The 13,533-nt window shown below is 41.8% G+C and overlaps 2 protein-coding genes across 6 annotated transcripts in view; both read left to right on the plus strand.

Annotated features, from left to right (window-relative positions):
- The first annotated feature begins 365 nt into the window (after positions 1 to 365).
- Positions 366 to 10,902, plus strand: LOC111457702 (pyruvate, phosphate dikinase, chloroplastic). The gene is made up of 21 exons (XM_023100057.1): positions 366 to 505; positions 713 to 1,005; positions 1,110 to 1,166; positions 1,288 to 1,521; positions 2,069 to 2,206; positions 2,298 to 2,460; positions 2,542 to 2,777; positions 3,798 to 3,926; positions 4,010 to 4,189; positions 4,281 to 4,418; positions 5,780 to 5,944; positions 6,041 to 6,202; positions 6,288 to 6,377; positions 6,456 to 6,594; positions 7,733 to 7,910; positions 7,982 to 8,111; positions 8,293 to 8,421; positions 9,377 to 9,514; positions 9,595 to 9,672; positions 9,758 to 9,849; positions 10,703 to 10,902. Exons 2-21 carry the CDS (start codon positions 733 to 735, stop codon positions 10,743 to 10,745), a joined length of 2,892 nt encoding a protein of 963 aa, XP_022955825.1. The 5' UTR covers positions 366 to 505; positions 713 to 732; the 3' UTR covers positions 10,746 to 10,902.
- A 1,076-nt stretch (positions 10,903 to 11,978) lies between these two features.
- LOC111457707 overlaps positions 11,979 to 13,533 on the plus strand; it is a 4,853-nt gene continuing 3,298 nt past the window's right edge. For 2 of the 5 annotated variants that reach the window (XM_023100071.1, XM_023100074.1), the window contains exons 1-2: positions 11,979 to 12,060; positions 12,785 to 12,926. The gene's annotated coding sequence lies outside the window, so the exon portion shown is untranslated. Of the gene's footprint in view, positions 12,061 to 12,720; positions 12,927 to 13,533 lie in introns of all 5 variants that reach the window. The other 3 variants (XM_023100073.1, XM_023100072.1, XM_023100075.1) reach the window with 3 other exon arrangements.

Here is a 13,533-nt window from a genome sequence, read left to right on the forward strand (position 1 = left end):
TTTCCCCCCCCCCCCCCGGTGACCTCTCACCAGAAATATCAACGTTAAATGACAGAATTACCCCTCACCAAATCATTGAATTACTTCCCACTTCGTGAAGAACTTCCAAGAAAAAAATGGAATTGTTGATATGTGTGCCACGGTGATCAAACAAGGATGGTCAAAAGGGCCCGTTCCAAACCGAGCTCTAACCACGTGTCTTGACTTGATTGGATGGACTACTTCTGGTCCACGTGGAGGGGGCATTTTGGGAAATTCACATGATTGTTCGTATGGACAAATAAAGGTCAAAATTTTGTTTGCAAAATGGGACTTTTCTGAGCAGTAATTTAATTTCATCCACTGACGTCGCTACTCATAGCATTATGAATATATGGGCTCCCAGATGGAACAGAGAAGAAAGAAGAAAGAAGAAGAAACAAGGCTCTTACGGCCATTTTCCCACTTTGATCATCACAAGATTCACATTCATTTCAGAAAGCTTCAAAAACATTGGATATTGAAGGTTTAGCTTCTTCTTCTTCTCTTTGTTCATGGGCTAACATGATTCTATTGCTTTAGAGTATCTTCTTTGCTGTGTTATAGCCCACCATGTACTGTTCTTAATGTTCTAGAGATCATTGAGTTCATAACTTGTGACCCAAATAGAACATTTGGGGGTTTTGATTCTAAAACTGGCTCCCAGGTTCATTGTTTTAGTGGTTTTATGCAGTGCTGATTAGAAAGGTAAGAATGTCCTCCTTAATGCATGGATCACTGCTGCAAACTATAGCAGATTGTGATCAAGGATTGTTGAGGAGGGGAAAGTACCATTTGGGTCACACCCATCTTCTCAAAGAAAAACATTCATCTTTGAGGGGAAACAGGGGTGGTAGTAGAAGTAAAGGTATTTGCTGCCAAGATTTGCATATCAGTAGTCCAAAGCCAGAGAGACATGAGCCTCCTAATCGTCACGGTTCGAGAGCCGATGCCGTTCTTAGCCCCGTAATACCTACTACCAAAAAGGTTGCTATGCTATACATGCCCTTGTAATACTTGGCTTGTAAGATTCATGTTCTTCTTAGAATGTGCAATTTAGCTGGTTTTGATTCAATGTCTTGTTTGAACAGAGGGTATTCACTTTTGGAAAAGGGAGGAGTGAGGGTAACAAGAGCATGAAGTCCTTGGTAAGTTTTTCTTCAAGTTTTTGGATCACTTTTCCATCATAAACTGGTAAAGAAATCTTTGAAATCATGTGCTTGAGCATTTTTACAAACATTGGACTCATAGCATACTGTTGTGCTACAGTTGGGAGGGAAGGGAGCTAACCTTGCAGAGATGGCGAGCATCGGGTTGTCCGTTCCGCCTGGACTCACCATCTCAACTGAAGCATGCCAAGAGTACCAGAAAAATGGAAATAGATTGCCAGATGGCTTGTGGGAAGAGATACTGGAAGGCTTGGAAATCGTCGAAAAGGACATGGGAGCTGTTCTTGGTGATCCTTCGACGCCTCTCCTTCTCTCGGTTCGGTCGGGTGCTGCTGTAAGTGTTCTTCCTCTTTCCATCTACATTTTAGCTGTCTGTTATAAATCTCAACTACTAGACCATTGTCATTGTTCATTTCACTTGATGTAAATGGCACCACTCATGCAAAACTAACAGTGGGGACGTAGGACAGCCCACCACTAGCAAATATTGTTTCTCTTTCAGGCCTCCCCTCAAGGTTTTTAAAACACGTTTGTTAGGGAGAGGTTTTCATATCCTTGTAAAAAAATGCTTCATTCTCCTCCCCAACCGATGTGAGATCTCACAATCCACCCCCTTCGAGGCCTAGCGTCCTCGCTAGCACTCGTTCCCTTCTCCTATCGATGTGAGATCCCACATTGGTTGGAGAGAAGAATGAAGCATTCTTTATAAGGGTGTGGAAACCTCTCCCTAGCAGATGCGTTGTAAAAACTTTGAAAGGAAGCTCGAAAGTGAAAGCCCAGAGAGGATAATATCGGCTAGTGGTGGGTTTGGACTGTTACAATGATTTAACATAGTAGACCATTGACAGTGTTCTACACTCACCTCTTCTGTTGATGTCTAGATCTCAATGCCTGGAATGATGGATACTGTCCTCAACCTTGGATTAAACGATGAAGTCGTTGCTGGATTGGCTGTAAAAAGTGGAGAGCGTTTCGCATACGACTCGTATAGGCGCTTCCTAGACATGTTTGGAGATGTTGTAAGTGGTTCATCTAGTTGTTTCCAGATCTTTTCCAATAATAGGATGGTGTGTATGAAACCAACTGAACATATTTTTGATCCATTTGAAGGTGATGGGCATTTCACATTCTTTGTTTGAGGAGAAGTTAGAACAGTTGAAAATCGAAAAGGGAAAGGCACTCGATACCGACCTGACCGCCTCTGATCTTAAGGAGCTTGTGGAACAGTACAAGGATGCTTACATTGAAGCTAAGGGTGAAAAGTTTCCTTCAGGTACTCTCATTATAGTTCTTTATGAACATAACAAATGAGAGAGACTTTCTGCCTTTTCCATCAACACTTATCAATTTGCAGACCCAAAACAGCAGCTGCAGTTAGCTGTGAAAGCAGTTTTTGATTCATGGGATAGCCCAAGGGCCAACAAATACAGAAGCATCAATCAAATTACAGGGTTGAAGGGAACTGCTGTGAACATTCAAGCCATGGTGTTTGGAAACATGGGACATACTTCTGGGACAGGAGTATTGTTCACTAGAAATCCTAGTACTGGTGAAAAGAAGCTGTATGGAGAGTTCCTCATCAATGCTCAGGTTACATTCATCACCTTAATCTTTATTCTATCCTATCACTCATTTTTTGTGTATAGAAACTGTCAAGATTCAGTACTTTCAAGCACAATCTTATGACCGGCTTGGATTGAGTCTCGAAACGTATAAAAAAGTGTTTTAAAACACTTAGAAAGTCGATCCAAACTGACCCTGCGGCCTCAATAACACAAGTTCTTTTATAGTTACTTTGTGAGATCTCACGTTAGTTGGAAAGGGGAACAAAACCTATTTATAAGGGTGTAGAAACTTCTCCCTAGTAGACGCGTTTTAAAACCGTGAGGCTGACGACGATGCATAACGGGGCCATGCGGACAATATCTGCTAGTGGTGGACTTGGGCTATTACAAAATGGTATCAGAGCTAGACATTAAGCGATGAGCCAGTGAGGAGACTGAGCCCCGAAGGGGGTGGACAGGAGGCGGTGTGTCAACAAGGACGCTGGGCTCAGAAGGGGGGTATATTGTGAGATCCCACGTCTGTTTGAGAGGGGAACAAAACACTCTTTATAAGGGTGTGGAAACCTCTCCCTAACAGACGTGTTTTAAAACCGTGAGGTTGACGACGATACGTAACGGGCCAAAGCAAACAATATCTGCTAACGGTAGACTTGGGCTGTTACAAATGATATCTGAGCCAGCAAGGACGCTAGGCCCCGAAGAGGGGTGGACTGGGGGGTCCCACATCGATTGGAGAAGGAACAAGTGCTAGCAAGGACATTGAGCTCCGAAGGGGGGTGGATTGTGAGATCCCACATCGGTTGGAGAGGGGATCAAAACACTCTTGATAAGGGTGTAGAAACCTCTCCCTAATAGACGCGTTTTAAAACCGTAAGGCTGACGACGACGGCTAGCAGTGGACTTGAGCTGTTACATACTGACCGTCCTAATTTATTTAGATTGGAAAGTCTACTTGTAATTTTGTTGGGGAGTTTTGCCTCTTTTGAAAGAATCGTTTCTTGTATCTTAGAAAAGAGAATAATTTTCCTCTTGTTTTCTTAACCAGGGTGAGGATGTAGTTGCCGGGATTAGGACGCCTGAGGACTTGGACACCATGAAAGCTTGCATGCCAGAAGCATACAAAGAGCTGGTTGAGAACTGTGAAATTCTAGAGCGACATTACAAAGACATGATGGTATTTAGCTACAAACCAGAAATGCATTTTGATAGCTATGAACTAATCTGGTGACTAAGCTAGAATGTCTTGAAATCTTTCAGGACATTGAGTTCACAGTCCAAGAAAATAGGCTATGGATGTTGCAATGTCGTTCTGGAAAACGAACAGGTAAAGGTGCTGTGAAGATAGCTGTAGATTTGGTGAATGAAGGACTTGTCGACACTCGAACTGCTATTAAGATGGTTGAGCCACAACATCTTGACCAACTCCTTCACCCTCAGGCATGGTTTTCTTTATCCTTTCATTGAACAAAGCCAGAAATTGATCTTCATCCTTATATCTTTACATCTCTATTTGTTTCTGTTGGCTCAGTTTGAAGATCCCTCTGCTTACAAAGACCAAGTAGTTGCAACAGGCTTGCCTGCATCTCCTGGTGCGGCAGTGGGGCAGATAGTGTTCAGTGCTGACGACGCTGAAGCCTGGCATGCTCAGGGAAAGAGTGTCATCTTGGTATGCCTATGTCCCTTTTTACTTGTACATTCATGTTACTAAGTGGCACTGTTCATATGCTTTGACAAAGATTCAGGTCATTTTGACAGCATCATTTGTTATTGTCTAGTCTTCATCAATCTCTTATCTATTTAGACTTTGTAACAGCTCAAGCCCATTGCTAGCCGATATTGTCCTCTTTGGCCTTTCTTTTCGGACTTCCCCACAAGTTTTTTAAAACGCGTCCGTTAGGAAAAGGTTTCCATACCCTTATAAAGAATGCTTTCGTTTTCCTCCTCAACCGATGTGGGATCTCACACCGCCTAGTGTCCACCCCCTTCAGGGCTCACCGTTCAGTGTTCACCTCCCTTCGGGACTCACTGTCCTCGTTAGCACACCGTCCGGTGTCTAGCTCTGATACCATTTGTAACGCCAAGCCCACCGCTAGTAGATATTGTCCTCTTTGAGCTTTCTCTTTCGAGCTTCCCCTCAAGGTTTTTAGAATGCGTATGCTAGGGAGAGGTTTCCACACCCTTATAAAGAATGACTTCGTTCTCCTCCCCAACCGGTGTAGGATCTCACAATCCACCCCCCTTCACGGTCCAGCGTCCTCACTGGCACACCGCCAGGTGTCCACCCCCTTCGGGGCTCGTCGTCCTTGTTGGCATACTATCCGGTGTCCACCCCCCTTTGGCGCTCACTATCCTCGCTGGCACACTGCTCGGTGTCCACCCCCTTCGGGCTTCACTGTCCTCGCTGGCACACCGCCTGGTGACTAGCTTTGATATCATTTGTAATGGCCCAAGCCCACCGCTAGTAGATATTGTCCTCTTTGAGCTTTCCCTTATGGGCTTCCCCTCAAGGTTTTTAAAACGCGTCTATTAGGGAGAGGTTTTCACACTGTTATAAAGAATGACTTCGTTCTCCTCTTTCGTAGCCTAGCGTCCTTGCTGGCATACCGCCCGGTGTCCACCCCCTTCGGGGTTCACCGTCCTTGTTGGCACACTATCCAGTGTCCACCCCCCTTTGGTGCTCACTATCCTCGCTGGCACACTGCCCGGTGTCCACCCCCTTTGGGCTTCACTGTCCTCGCTGGCACACCGCCTGGTGACTAGCTCTGATACCATTTGTAACGGCCCAAGCCCACCGCTAGTAGATATTGTCCTCTTTGAGCTTTCTCTTCTGAGCTTCTCCTCAAGGTTTTCAAAACGTGTCTGCTAGAAAGAGGTTTCCACACCCTTATAAAAAAATGCTTCGTTCTCCTCCCTAACCAATATAGGATCTCACGGAACAAAGTTGTAAATTGTAAGAAAATGAACACCCAACTAATAGTAATCACGAGAATAACACTCTGAACTCTATCATGGCTGTGACTTATAAAGGTAAGGACAGAGACCAGCCCAGAGGATGTTGGTGGTATGCATGCAGCTACAGGTATTTTGACAGCCAGAGGTGGAATGACTTCTCATGCCGCTGTCGTCGCTCGTGGATGGGGAAAGTGCTGTGTTTCCGGTTGCTCAGATATCAGAGTAAACGACCATGAGAAGGTCAGTTGTGTAGCTTTTATTCGTCTTCTTAGAGGTGATGCATAAAACAACAAAAGAATGAAGTGGATTGTGAAGATTACTTCATAACCTATGCAGGTTCTTGTCATTGGAGATTTGGTAATCAATGAAGGTGACTGGATATCCCTTAATGGCTCTACAGGTGAAGTGATATTGGACAAGCAGCCACTCTCTCCCCCAGCTTTAAGTGGGGATCTGGAGACCTTCATGTCTTGGGCTGATCAAATAAGACGTCTCAAGGTGCTCAATACTCTATGTGTTTTGTTTTTTCCAGCTAAATCTTTGATCACTCTATTGATTCATTGGTGATTGAATGCCCTTGAAGGTTATGGCCAATGCTGACACTCCTGAAGATGCTCTTACAGCTCGAAATAATGGTGCCCAAGGAATTGGCTTGTGCAGGACAGAGCATATGGTAATTCACCTGTTCATCATAATCATAGTGGCAACAGGATTGTTACCTGTTCATCATAATCATATTTGGATATTTCAGTTCTTTGCATCAGATGAGAGGATCAGAGCTGTGAGGAAGATGATAATGGCAGTTACAGCTGAACAAAGAAAGGCGGCTTTGGACTTATTACTACCGTATCAAAGATCCGACTTCGAGGGAATTTTTCGGGCGATGGACGGTACTTCTCTTCTCTCTTTCAAGAATTTTATTTTGAATCCTTCGAGTAAGATGGCTGTAACAGCCCAAGCTCACCGCTAGTAGATATTGTCCTCTTTGGGTTTTCCCTTTTGGGCTTTTCCTCAAGGTTTTTAAAACGCGTCCGCTAGGGAGAGACTTCCACATCCTTATAAAGAATGTTTCGTTCTTCTCCCCAACCGGTATAAGATCTCATAATTCACCCCCGTTCGGGGCCTAGCATCCTCGTTGGCACACCGCCCGGTGTCTGGCTTTGATACCATTTGTAACAGCCCAAGCTCACTGCTAGTAGATATTGTCCTCTTTGGGCTTTCCCTTCAAGGTTGTTAAAACGCGTCTACTAGGGAGAGGTTTCCAAACCCTTTTTCGTTCTCCTCCCCAACTGATGTGGGATCTCACAATCCATCCCTCTTCGGGGCCTAGCGTCCTCGCCGGCACACCACCCGATGTCTGGCTTTGATACCATTTGTAATAGTCTAAGCCCACCGCTAACAAATATTGTCTTCTTTGAGCTTTCCCTTTCGAGCTTCCCCTCAAGGTTTTTAAAACGCGTTTGCTAGGGAGAGGTTTCCACATTGTAAAGAATGTTTCATTCTTCTCCTCCCCAACCGATGTGGGATCTCACAATCCACCCCCCTTTAAGGCCTAGCGTCCTCGCTGGCACACTGCTCGATGTTTGGCTTTGATACCATTTGTAACAGCCCAAGCCCACTGCTAACCGATATTGTCCTCTTTGGGTTTTCCCTTTCGGGCTTCCCCTCAAGGTTTTTAAAACGTGTTTACAAGGGAGAGGTTTCCACACCCTTATAAACAATGCTTCGTTCTCCTTCCCAACCGACGTGGGATCTCACAGTCCACCCTCCTTTGGGGTCTAGTGTCTTTGCTGGCTCTCGTTCCCTTCTCCAATCGAAGTGGGACCCCCAATCCACCCCTCTTTAGGGCCCAACGTCGTCGGTGGCACATCAAGCCCACCACTAGTAGATATTGTCCTCTTTGGACTTTCCCTCTCGGGTTTCCCCTCAATAACATTAAACATTCAGCCTACTATTTTGTAGCTCCTTTGACTTGTTATAAATAGTTCCATATGTGTAGTTGATGTTTACTTTGCTGTACACTTTCAGGTCTTCCAGTGACCATTAGACTGTTGGACCCTCCACTCCATGAGTTCCTTCCTGAAGGCGACCTGGAAGAGATTGTCAAAGGACTAACTGCAGAGACTGGAATGAGTGAAGATGAAGTGTTCTCTAGAATTGAGAAACTCTCAGAAGTTAACCCAATGCTCGGTTTTCGCGGTTGCAGGTATGATATAACTATGCCATTGCCATTGCCAACTTTTTTCAAATGGTTTCTGATTGTCTCTGAACACGTAGGCTCGGGATCTCGTACCCGGAGCTCACGGAAATGCAAGCTCGTGCAATCTTTCAGGCTGCTATCTCAATGAGCAATCAAGGAATCAAAGTTCTGCCTGAGATAATGGTTCCATTGGTTGGAACACCACAAGTATGAACTGTTTCTTTCTGTCATTAACGCTATAATGGACACACGAAGTTCTTTTTCTTTCTCGATGGTATATGTCTTAACTAGTTGAGGTTTACGAGATTCTTGTACTTAGGAATCAAAACATAACATGGCAAAGAAGAAATGCAACTTTTCTGTACAATAATGGCATTTTTCATGGCAGGAACTTAGACATCAAGTCACCTCGATTCGTGGCGTCGCCGAGAAGGTGTTTTCGGAGATGGGTTCCTCCTTAAGTTACAAAATGGGAACCATGATTGAAATTCCTAGAGCTGCTCTTGTTGCAGATGAGGTATTTTACTGATAGTCCTTAACAATAATGTGTTTTAACATTTTAGATCCCACATCGGTTGGTGAGGAGAACGAAATATTCTTTATAAGGGTGTGGAAACCTCTCCCTAGCAGACGCGTTTTAACAACCTTGAGCGGAAGTCCAAAAGGGGAAGCCCAAACATTCTTTATAAGGGTGTGGAAACCTCTCCCTAGCAGAGAACGAAACATTCTTTATAAGGGTGGCCTTGGGCTGTTACAAATGGTATCATAGTCAGACACTGGGCGCTGTGCTAGCGAGGACGCTAGGTCCTGAAGGGGGGTAGATTGTGAGATCCCACATCGGTTGGGGAGGAGAACGAAGCATTCTTTACAAGGGTGTGGAAACCTCTCCATAGCAGAGCATTTTAAAAACCTTGAAGGGAAGTCCGAAAGGGAAATCCCAAAGAGGACAATATTTGCTAGCGGTGGACTTGAGTTGTTACATATGGTATTAGAGCTAGACACCGGGTAATGTGCCAGCGAGGATGCTCGACCCCGAAGGGGGGTGGATTGTGAGATCCCACATCGGTTAGGGAGAAGAACGAAAAAAAATCTTTATAAGAGTGTGAAAAGCTCTCCCTAACAAACGCGTTTTAAAAACCCTGAGGGGAAGTCCAAAAGGAAAAGCCCAAGAGAACAATATCTACTCACAGTGGGTTTGAGCTGTTACAAATGGTATTAGAGCTAGACACCGGGCGATGTGCCAGCAAGGACACTGGGCCTCGAAGGGGAGTGGATTGTGAGATCCCACATCGGTTGGTTGGAGAGGAGAACGAAACATTCTTTATAAGGGTGTGGAGACCTCTTTCTAACATACTCGTTTTAAAAGCTTACAGGGAAAAGTCCGGACTAACAAATTAAACAAAATACCACAAGGGTTTAACAGCAAAATGGAAGAACATACTCAATAGATTATGCTGCTGTTTGACTGACAGATAGCAAAGGAAGCAGAGTTCTTCTCATTTGGAACCAATGATCTTACACAAATGACTTTCGGATACAGTAGAGATGATGTGGGCAAGTTTCTTCCTATTTATATAGCCAAAGGAATTCTGCAAAATGACCCTTTTGAGGTCAGTGCCATTTTTCAATGCTTTTCTTCAACAAAACTTAGCCCTACAAATGAACTGAATATGTATGTGCTTGGCGGCAGGTTCTTGACCAGAAAGGAGTTGGGCAGCTGATCAAGCTAGCCACAGAAAAAGGGAGGGCAGCCAGGCCAAATTTGAAGGTAAATTACCCTTCAAAACCAATAACATCCCATTCTTTTAAAGCTATTTGGAAGATTCATCATGAGAAAAGAGTATTAAAAACAGGTTGGAATCTGTGGAGAACATGGTGGAGAGCCTTCATCTGTTGCATTCTTTGCAGAGGCTGGACTTGACTATGTTTCCTGTTCTCCTTTCAGGTTAGCTCGAATTGAATCCTAAACTCGAGTAACTAGTAAACTTGGTAATATTTACAAAACAAAACTCGGAATCTAGCTGCAAAAACGCTCGAATTCAGCCAAGATTGTGTATCATACCTGCAGAATCGAACAAATTAAATGCACATACTACACACTCTCGAAACTCCGAGATTATAAACATTGGTGGGAAGAAATATGTAACAGCTCAAGCTCATAGCTGACACATATTCTTCTCTTTGGGCTTTCCCTCAAGGTTTTTAAAACGTGTCTACTAGGGAGAGATTTCCACACCCTTATAAAAATGTTTCGTTCCCCTCTTCAACCAATATGGGATCTCACAAATCACCCCATTTGGGGCCGACGTCCTCGTTGGCACTCATTCCTCTCTCCAATCGATGTGGGATTTCACAATTCACTCCCCTTCGGGCGCCAGCGTCCTCGCTGGCACACCGCTTGGATTGTGAGATCCCACATCAATTGGAGAGAAGAACAAGTGCTAACGAGGACGTTGGGCCCCAAAGGGGGTGGATTGTGAGATTCCACATTGGTTAGGAAGGGAAACGAAGCATTTTTTTATAAGAGTGTGGAAACCTCTCCCTAGTAGACGCGTTTTAAAAACCTTGAAAGAAAGCCCAAAGAGAACAATATCTACTAGCAGGGGGCTTAGGTCGTTAAAAAGTTCCCACTTCATAAGTGATATAAAATTTTGTTCATACTATCTTCGTTCATTGTCGGGCATAAAACAAGTGTTTAAGAACCGTGTCGGCCTATGAAATACGACAATACGTCACATAACGTGTTAAATGTTGAACGGAAGATGAAATGAGTTGCTATGTTTCTCTAATTTTTGCAGAGTTCCAGTGGCAAGATTGGCTGCAGCCCAGGTTGCTGTTTAAGAGAGATAGAAATTGTGATATAAGTTTGTGGATTTGTAAATAAGAACTGATTGGTTGAATAAAGGAAGATCAAAAGGGAGACCTCCAAAGGTATTGAAAGCATAGAAATATTGTATAAATGAATTACTTCCTTGTTTAAATGTATAGAAATATTGTATTAAAAAAAAAAAAATAGAATATTATATAAATATAAGAAATGGGAAAAAAAAAAATTTCTCAGCGTTTATTCTAAAAAAAAAAACATTTTTAATCTCAAAACTTTTATAAAAGTAACAATTATTTATTTATTTATTTGTAATGATTTAATTTTTGTATTTTAATATTTATAATAATTTAGATTTTATATTTGTAATAATTTAGTTGGTTTTAAAATTTAATTTTTATATTTTCATATTTTTAAATAATTTAGCTATATTTTTAAATTTTATAAGAAGGTTTACACTATATTAAAAAATTAAATTAGTTAATTTTGAGATTTTAATGGAAATATTTAAATTAAAAATTCTAAATTATTAAAAGATAAAAACGAAAAATTATCTATGGAGAATTCACAAAATTAAATATAAATGAAGAATTTTGCGAGAGCAACTATAATATAATAATATTTTTATGGGATGAGAAAAATAATATATGTATATATGTATGTATATGTATATATATATGTATATGTATATGTATATGTGTATGTGTATGTATATATATGTGTATGTATATGTATATGTATGTATATTGTATGTGTATGTATATGTATATGTATATGTATATGTATATGTATATGTATATATTCCTTATTCGCTTCTCTCTCTTTCCTCCTTCTCCCGCCTTTCATCATCGGTCACTGCGGACGTCCACTAAAGATGTTTTGGACAGCCGATTACTTGAAAAATTCAATCAATCTAACCCAACTTTTGAGTTATTCGCCAATGAATTCGAAAATGGGGATCGAAAGCTACGTTGTGATGCATAACGTAGCCAAAAGGTACAACGTTGGTACCTTGGCCTGAAGTGTCATCGCCTTCGGTGCATCGGAGCTCATCCTCGTCGGCTGTTGGGATTTTAACGCCTTTGGTAACCATGATTCCACTTCTCATCGCCGGTTCCGCCATTTTCACTCCCTTCTCGATGCCCAAAGTTTTCTCGAGGTTATGCCCTCTTTGTTTCTTCCCTTAACTAGTCTCAATTCGACAATAGGTTTAGTTTTGAAATTTGAATTGCCTTCTTATGTTGTGTATGAGGAGGATTGAGATATATGTGGCGTGGAGATCATTGACAACGCCTGTGGCTGTCAAAAATCGCTGTTCTTCTTGGCAACGAGGTTGGTTGATTGTTCGTTTGCATCTTATTGGCCTTTCATTGATGGTGATCCCTACATGCTTGTGCTGGAATTGTCTTTTTAATTGCAATTCTTAAATCATTGATTAGAAGTAGGAATTGGTTAATGTAATGTCTCTGTTGTTTGATCTGTACTTAATTCATTGCCAGGGAATTTTACGCTGTGCTTATTGAATTGATAGGGTTATTTTCTATATGTTGGAGTCGGTTCACAAGTTCCTTTCTAATTCCATTGATAGATATGACTTAAAAGGACTTTTTGTCTCTTCGGGTCGATCTTGTGGTGGGCAAACCATCCTTGAGACTAGTGGGGCTGGCCATGAGCATAATGAAATGAATGAGCTCTGATAGCATAGTAAAAACATGATAACTACTTAATGTTTCTCTGCCAATAATATTTGCTATAGTGCATTATGTTACCACCTTTGATGTGATGAGATTAGGACTTAGTATGGTATTATGGGCCTCTTGCTTTATTGTAGGGTCCGTCCCTGTATAATGTTCTAGGCATTAAGAGTCGGTTAGTTGCATGGTCATATGTCATCTGGACCAAATTGGATCAGAATCATTAGGAAATAATTTTGTTACACTATTTTCAGCATTGAGTGACCCTTTTGATGGTTAACATACATGTTGTTTTAAGGGACCAGGGCTGCAAGGGCTAACATTAGGGAATGTTCATAACGTCCTTGTTTTCTCGATATCAGTAATTACAGAACTTTTCTCCTTCTGGTAGGCTTTCTGCTGAAGAGCATGCAATCTGTGACTTCTTCATTTACTTCCCACACTAAGGTGTTGGCACTGCTTTGAATGTAGCTATAGCTGCTTCCATTGTCCTACATTTTGGTGGTAATTCATTCAGACCTGTTGCAATTTTACCTCCCCTTTTGAGTTTCTTTAGCTTACATGCCTAATATATATCACCTAAAGAATTACCAGCCTCTCTTGATATTGCTCATTCATACTTTTTGTTTTTGACCATGCAAAACCGTGAGAGAGCTCTGTAAAATTAAGCATTCAATGAAAGGAATGTAATTTGAAATACATATACATCTTAAAGGGTAAATTAAACTCTTGGTCTGACGTTCCGAACTTGAATAATCAAGTCTTCAACCTTGGGAAAATGCTCGATTTTGATTGTTCAATTTTGAAACTTAGGGACTCATTTGACATCATCTCAAACTTGATAGACCAAAAGTATAATTTAGCGTATCTATCTTAAAAGTACGTAAGGAATGGCGTTATCTGATCGAATTATTTTTACTCGTTTGTTTGATTCTCAATTCAATTATTCATTGAATTTTCCTAGAAAGTTTGTGGAATTATATTAGTTAATCAGCTATATGGTTGAATTGCAAAAAAAAAACACATGCCCACATGGGATATGGTTGATTGAGGAAATGTAGGGTTGATCGTGCTGTCTTTTTGTCAAAAAAAAAAAAAAAAAAAAAAAAAC

This window comes from Cucurbita moschata, unplaced genomic scaffold, assembly GCF_002738365.1.
Source record: "Cucurbita moschata cultivar Rifu unplaced genomic scaffold, Cmos_1.0 Cmo_Scf00020, whole genome shotgun sequence".
In the NCBI taxonomy this organism is placed as follows: Eukaryota; Viridiplantae; Streptophyta; class Magnoliopsida; order Cucurbitales; family Cucurbitaceae; genus Cucurbita; species Cucurbita moschata.

What these genes read in the sequence shown, in the direction of transcription:
- LOC111457702 (XM_023100057.1), top strand. Translation starts at nt 733, where the DNA reads ATGTCCTCCTTAATGCATGGATCACTGCTGCAAACTATAGCAGATTGT. An exon ending in ACAAGAGCATGAAGTCCTTG is followed by an intron (nt 1,167 to 1,287) that starts GTAAGTTTTTCT and finishes GTTGTGCTACAG; the next exon opens with TTGGGAGGGAAGGGAGCTAA. An exon ending in CTGCTCTTGTTGCAGATGAG is followed by an intron (nt 8,422 to 9,376) that starts GTATTTTACTGA and finishes TTTGACTGACAG; the next exon opens with ATAGCAAAGGAAGCAGAGTT.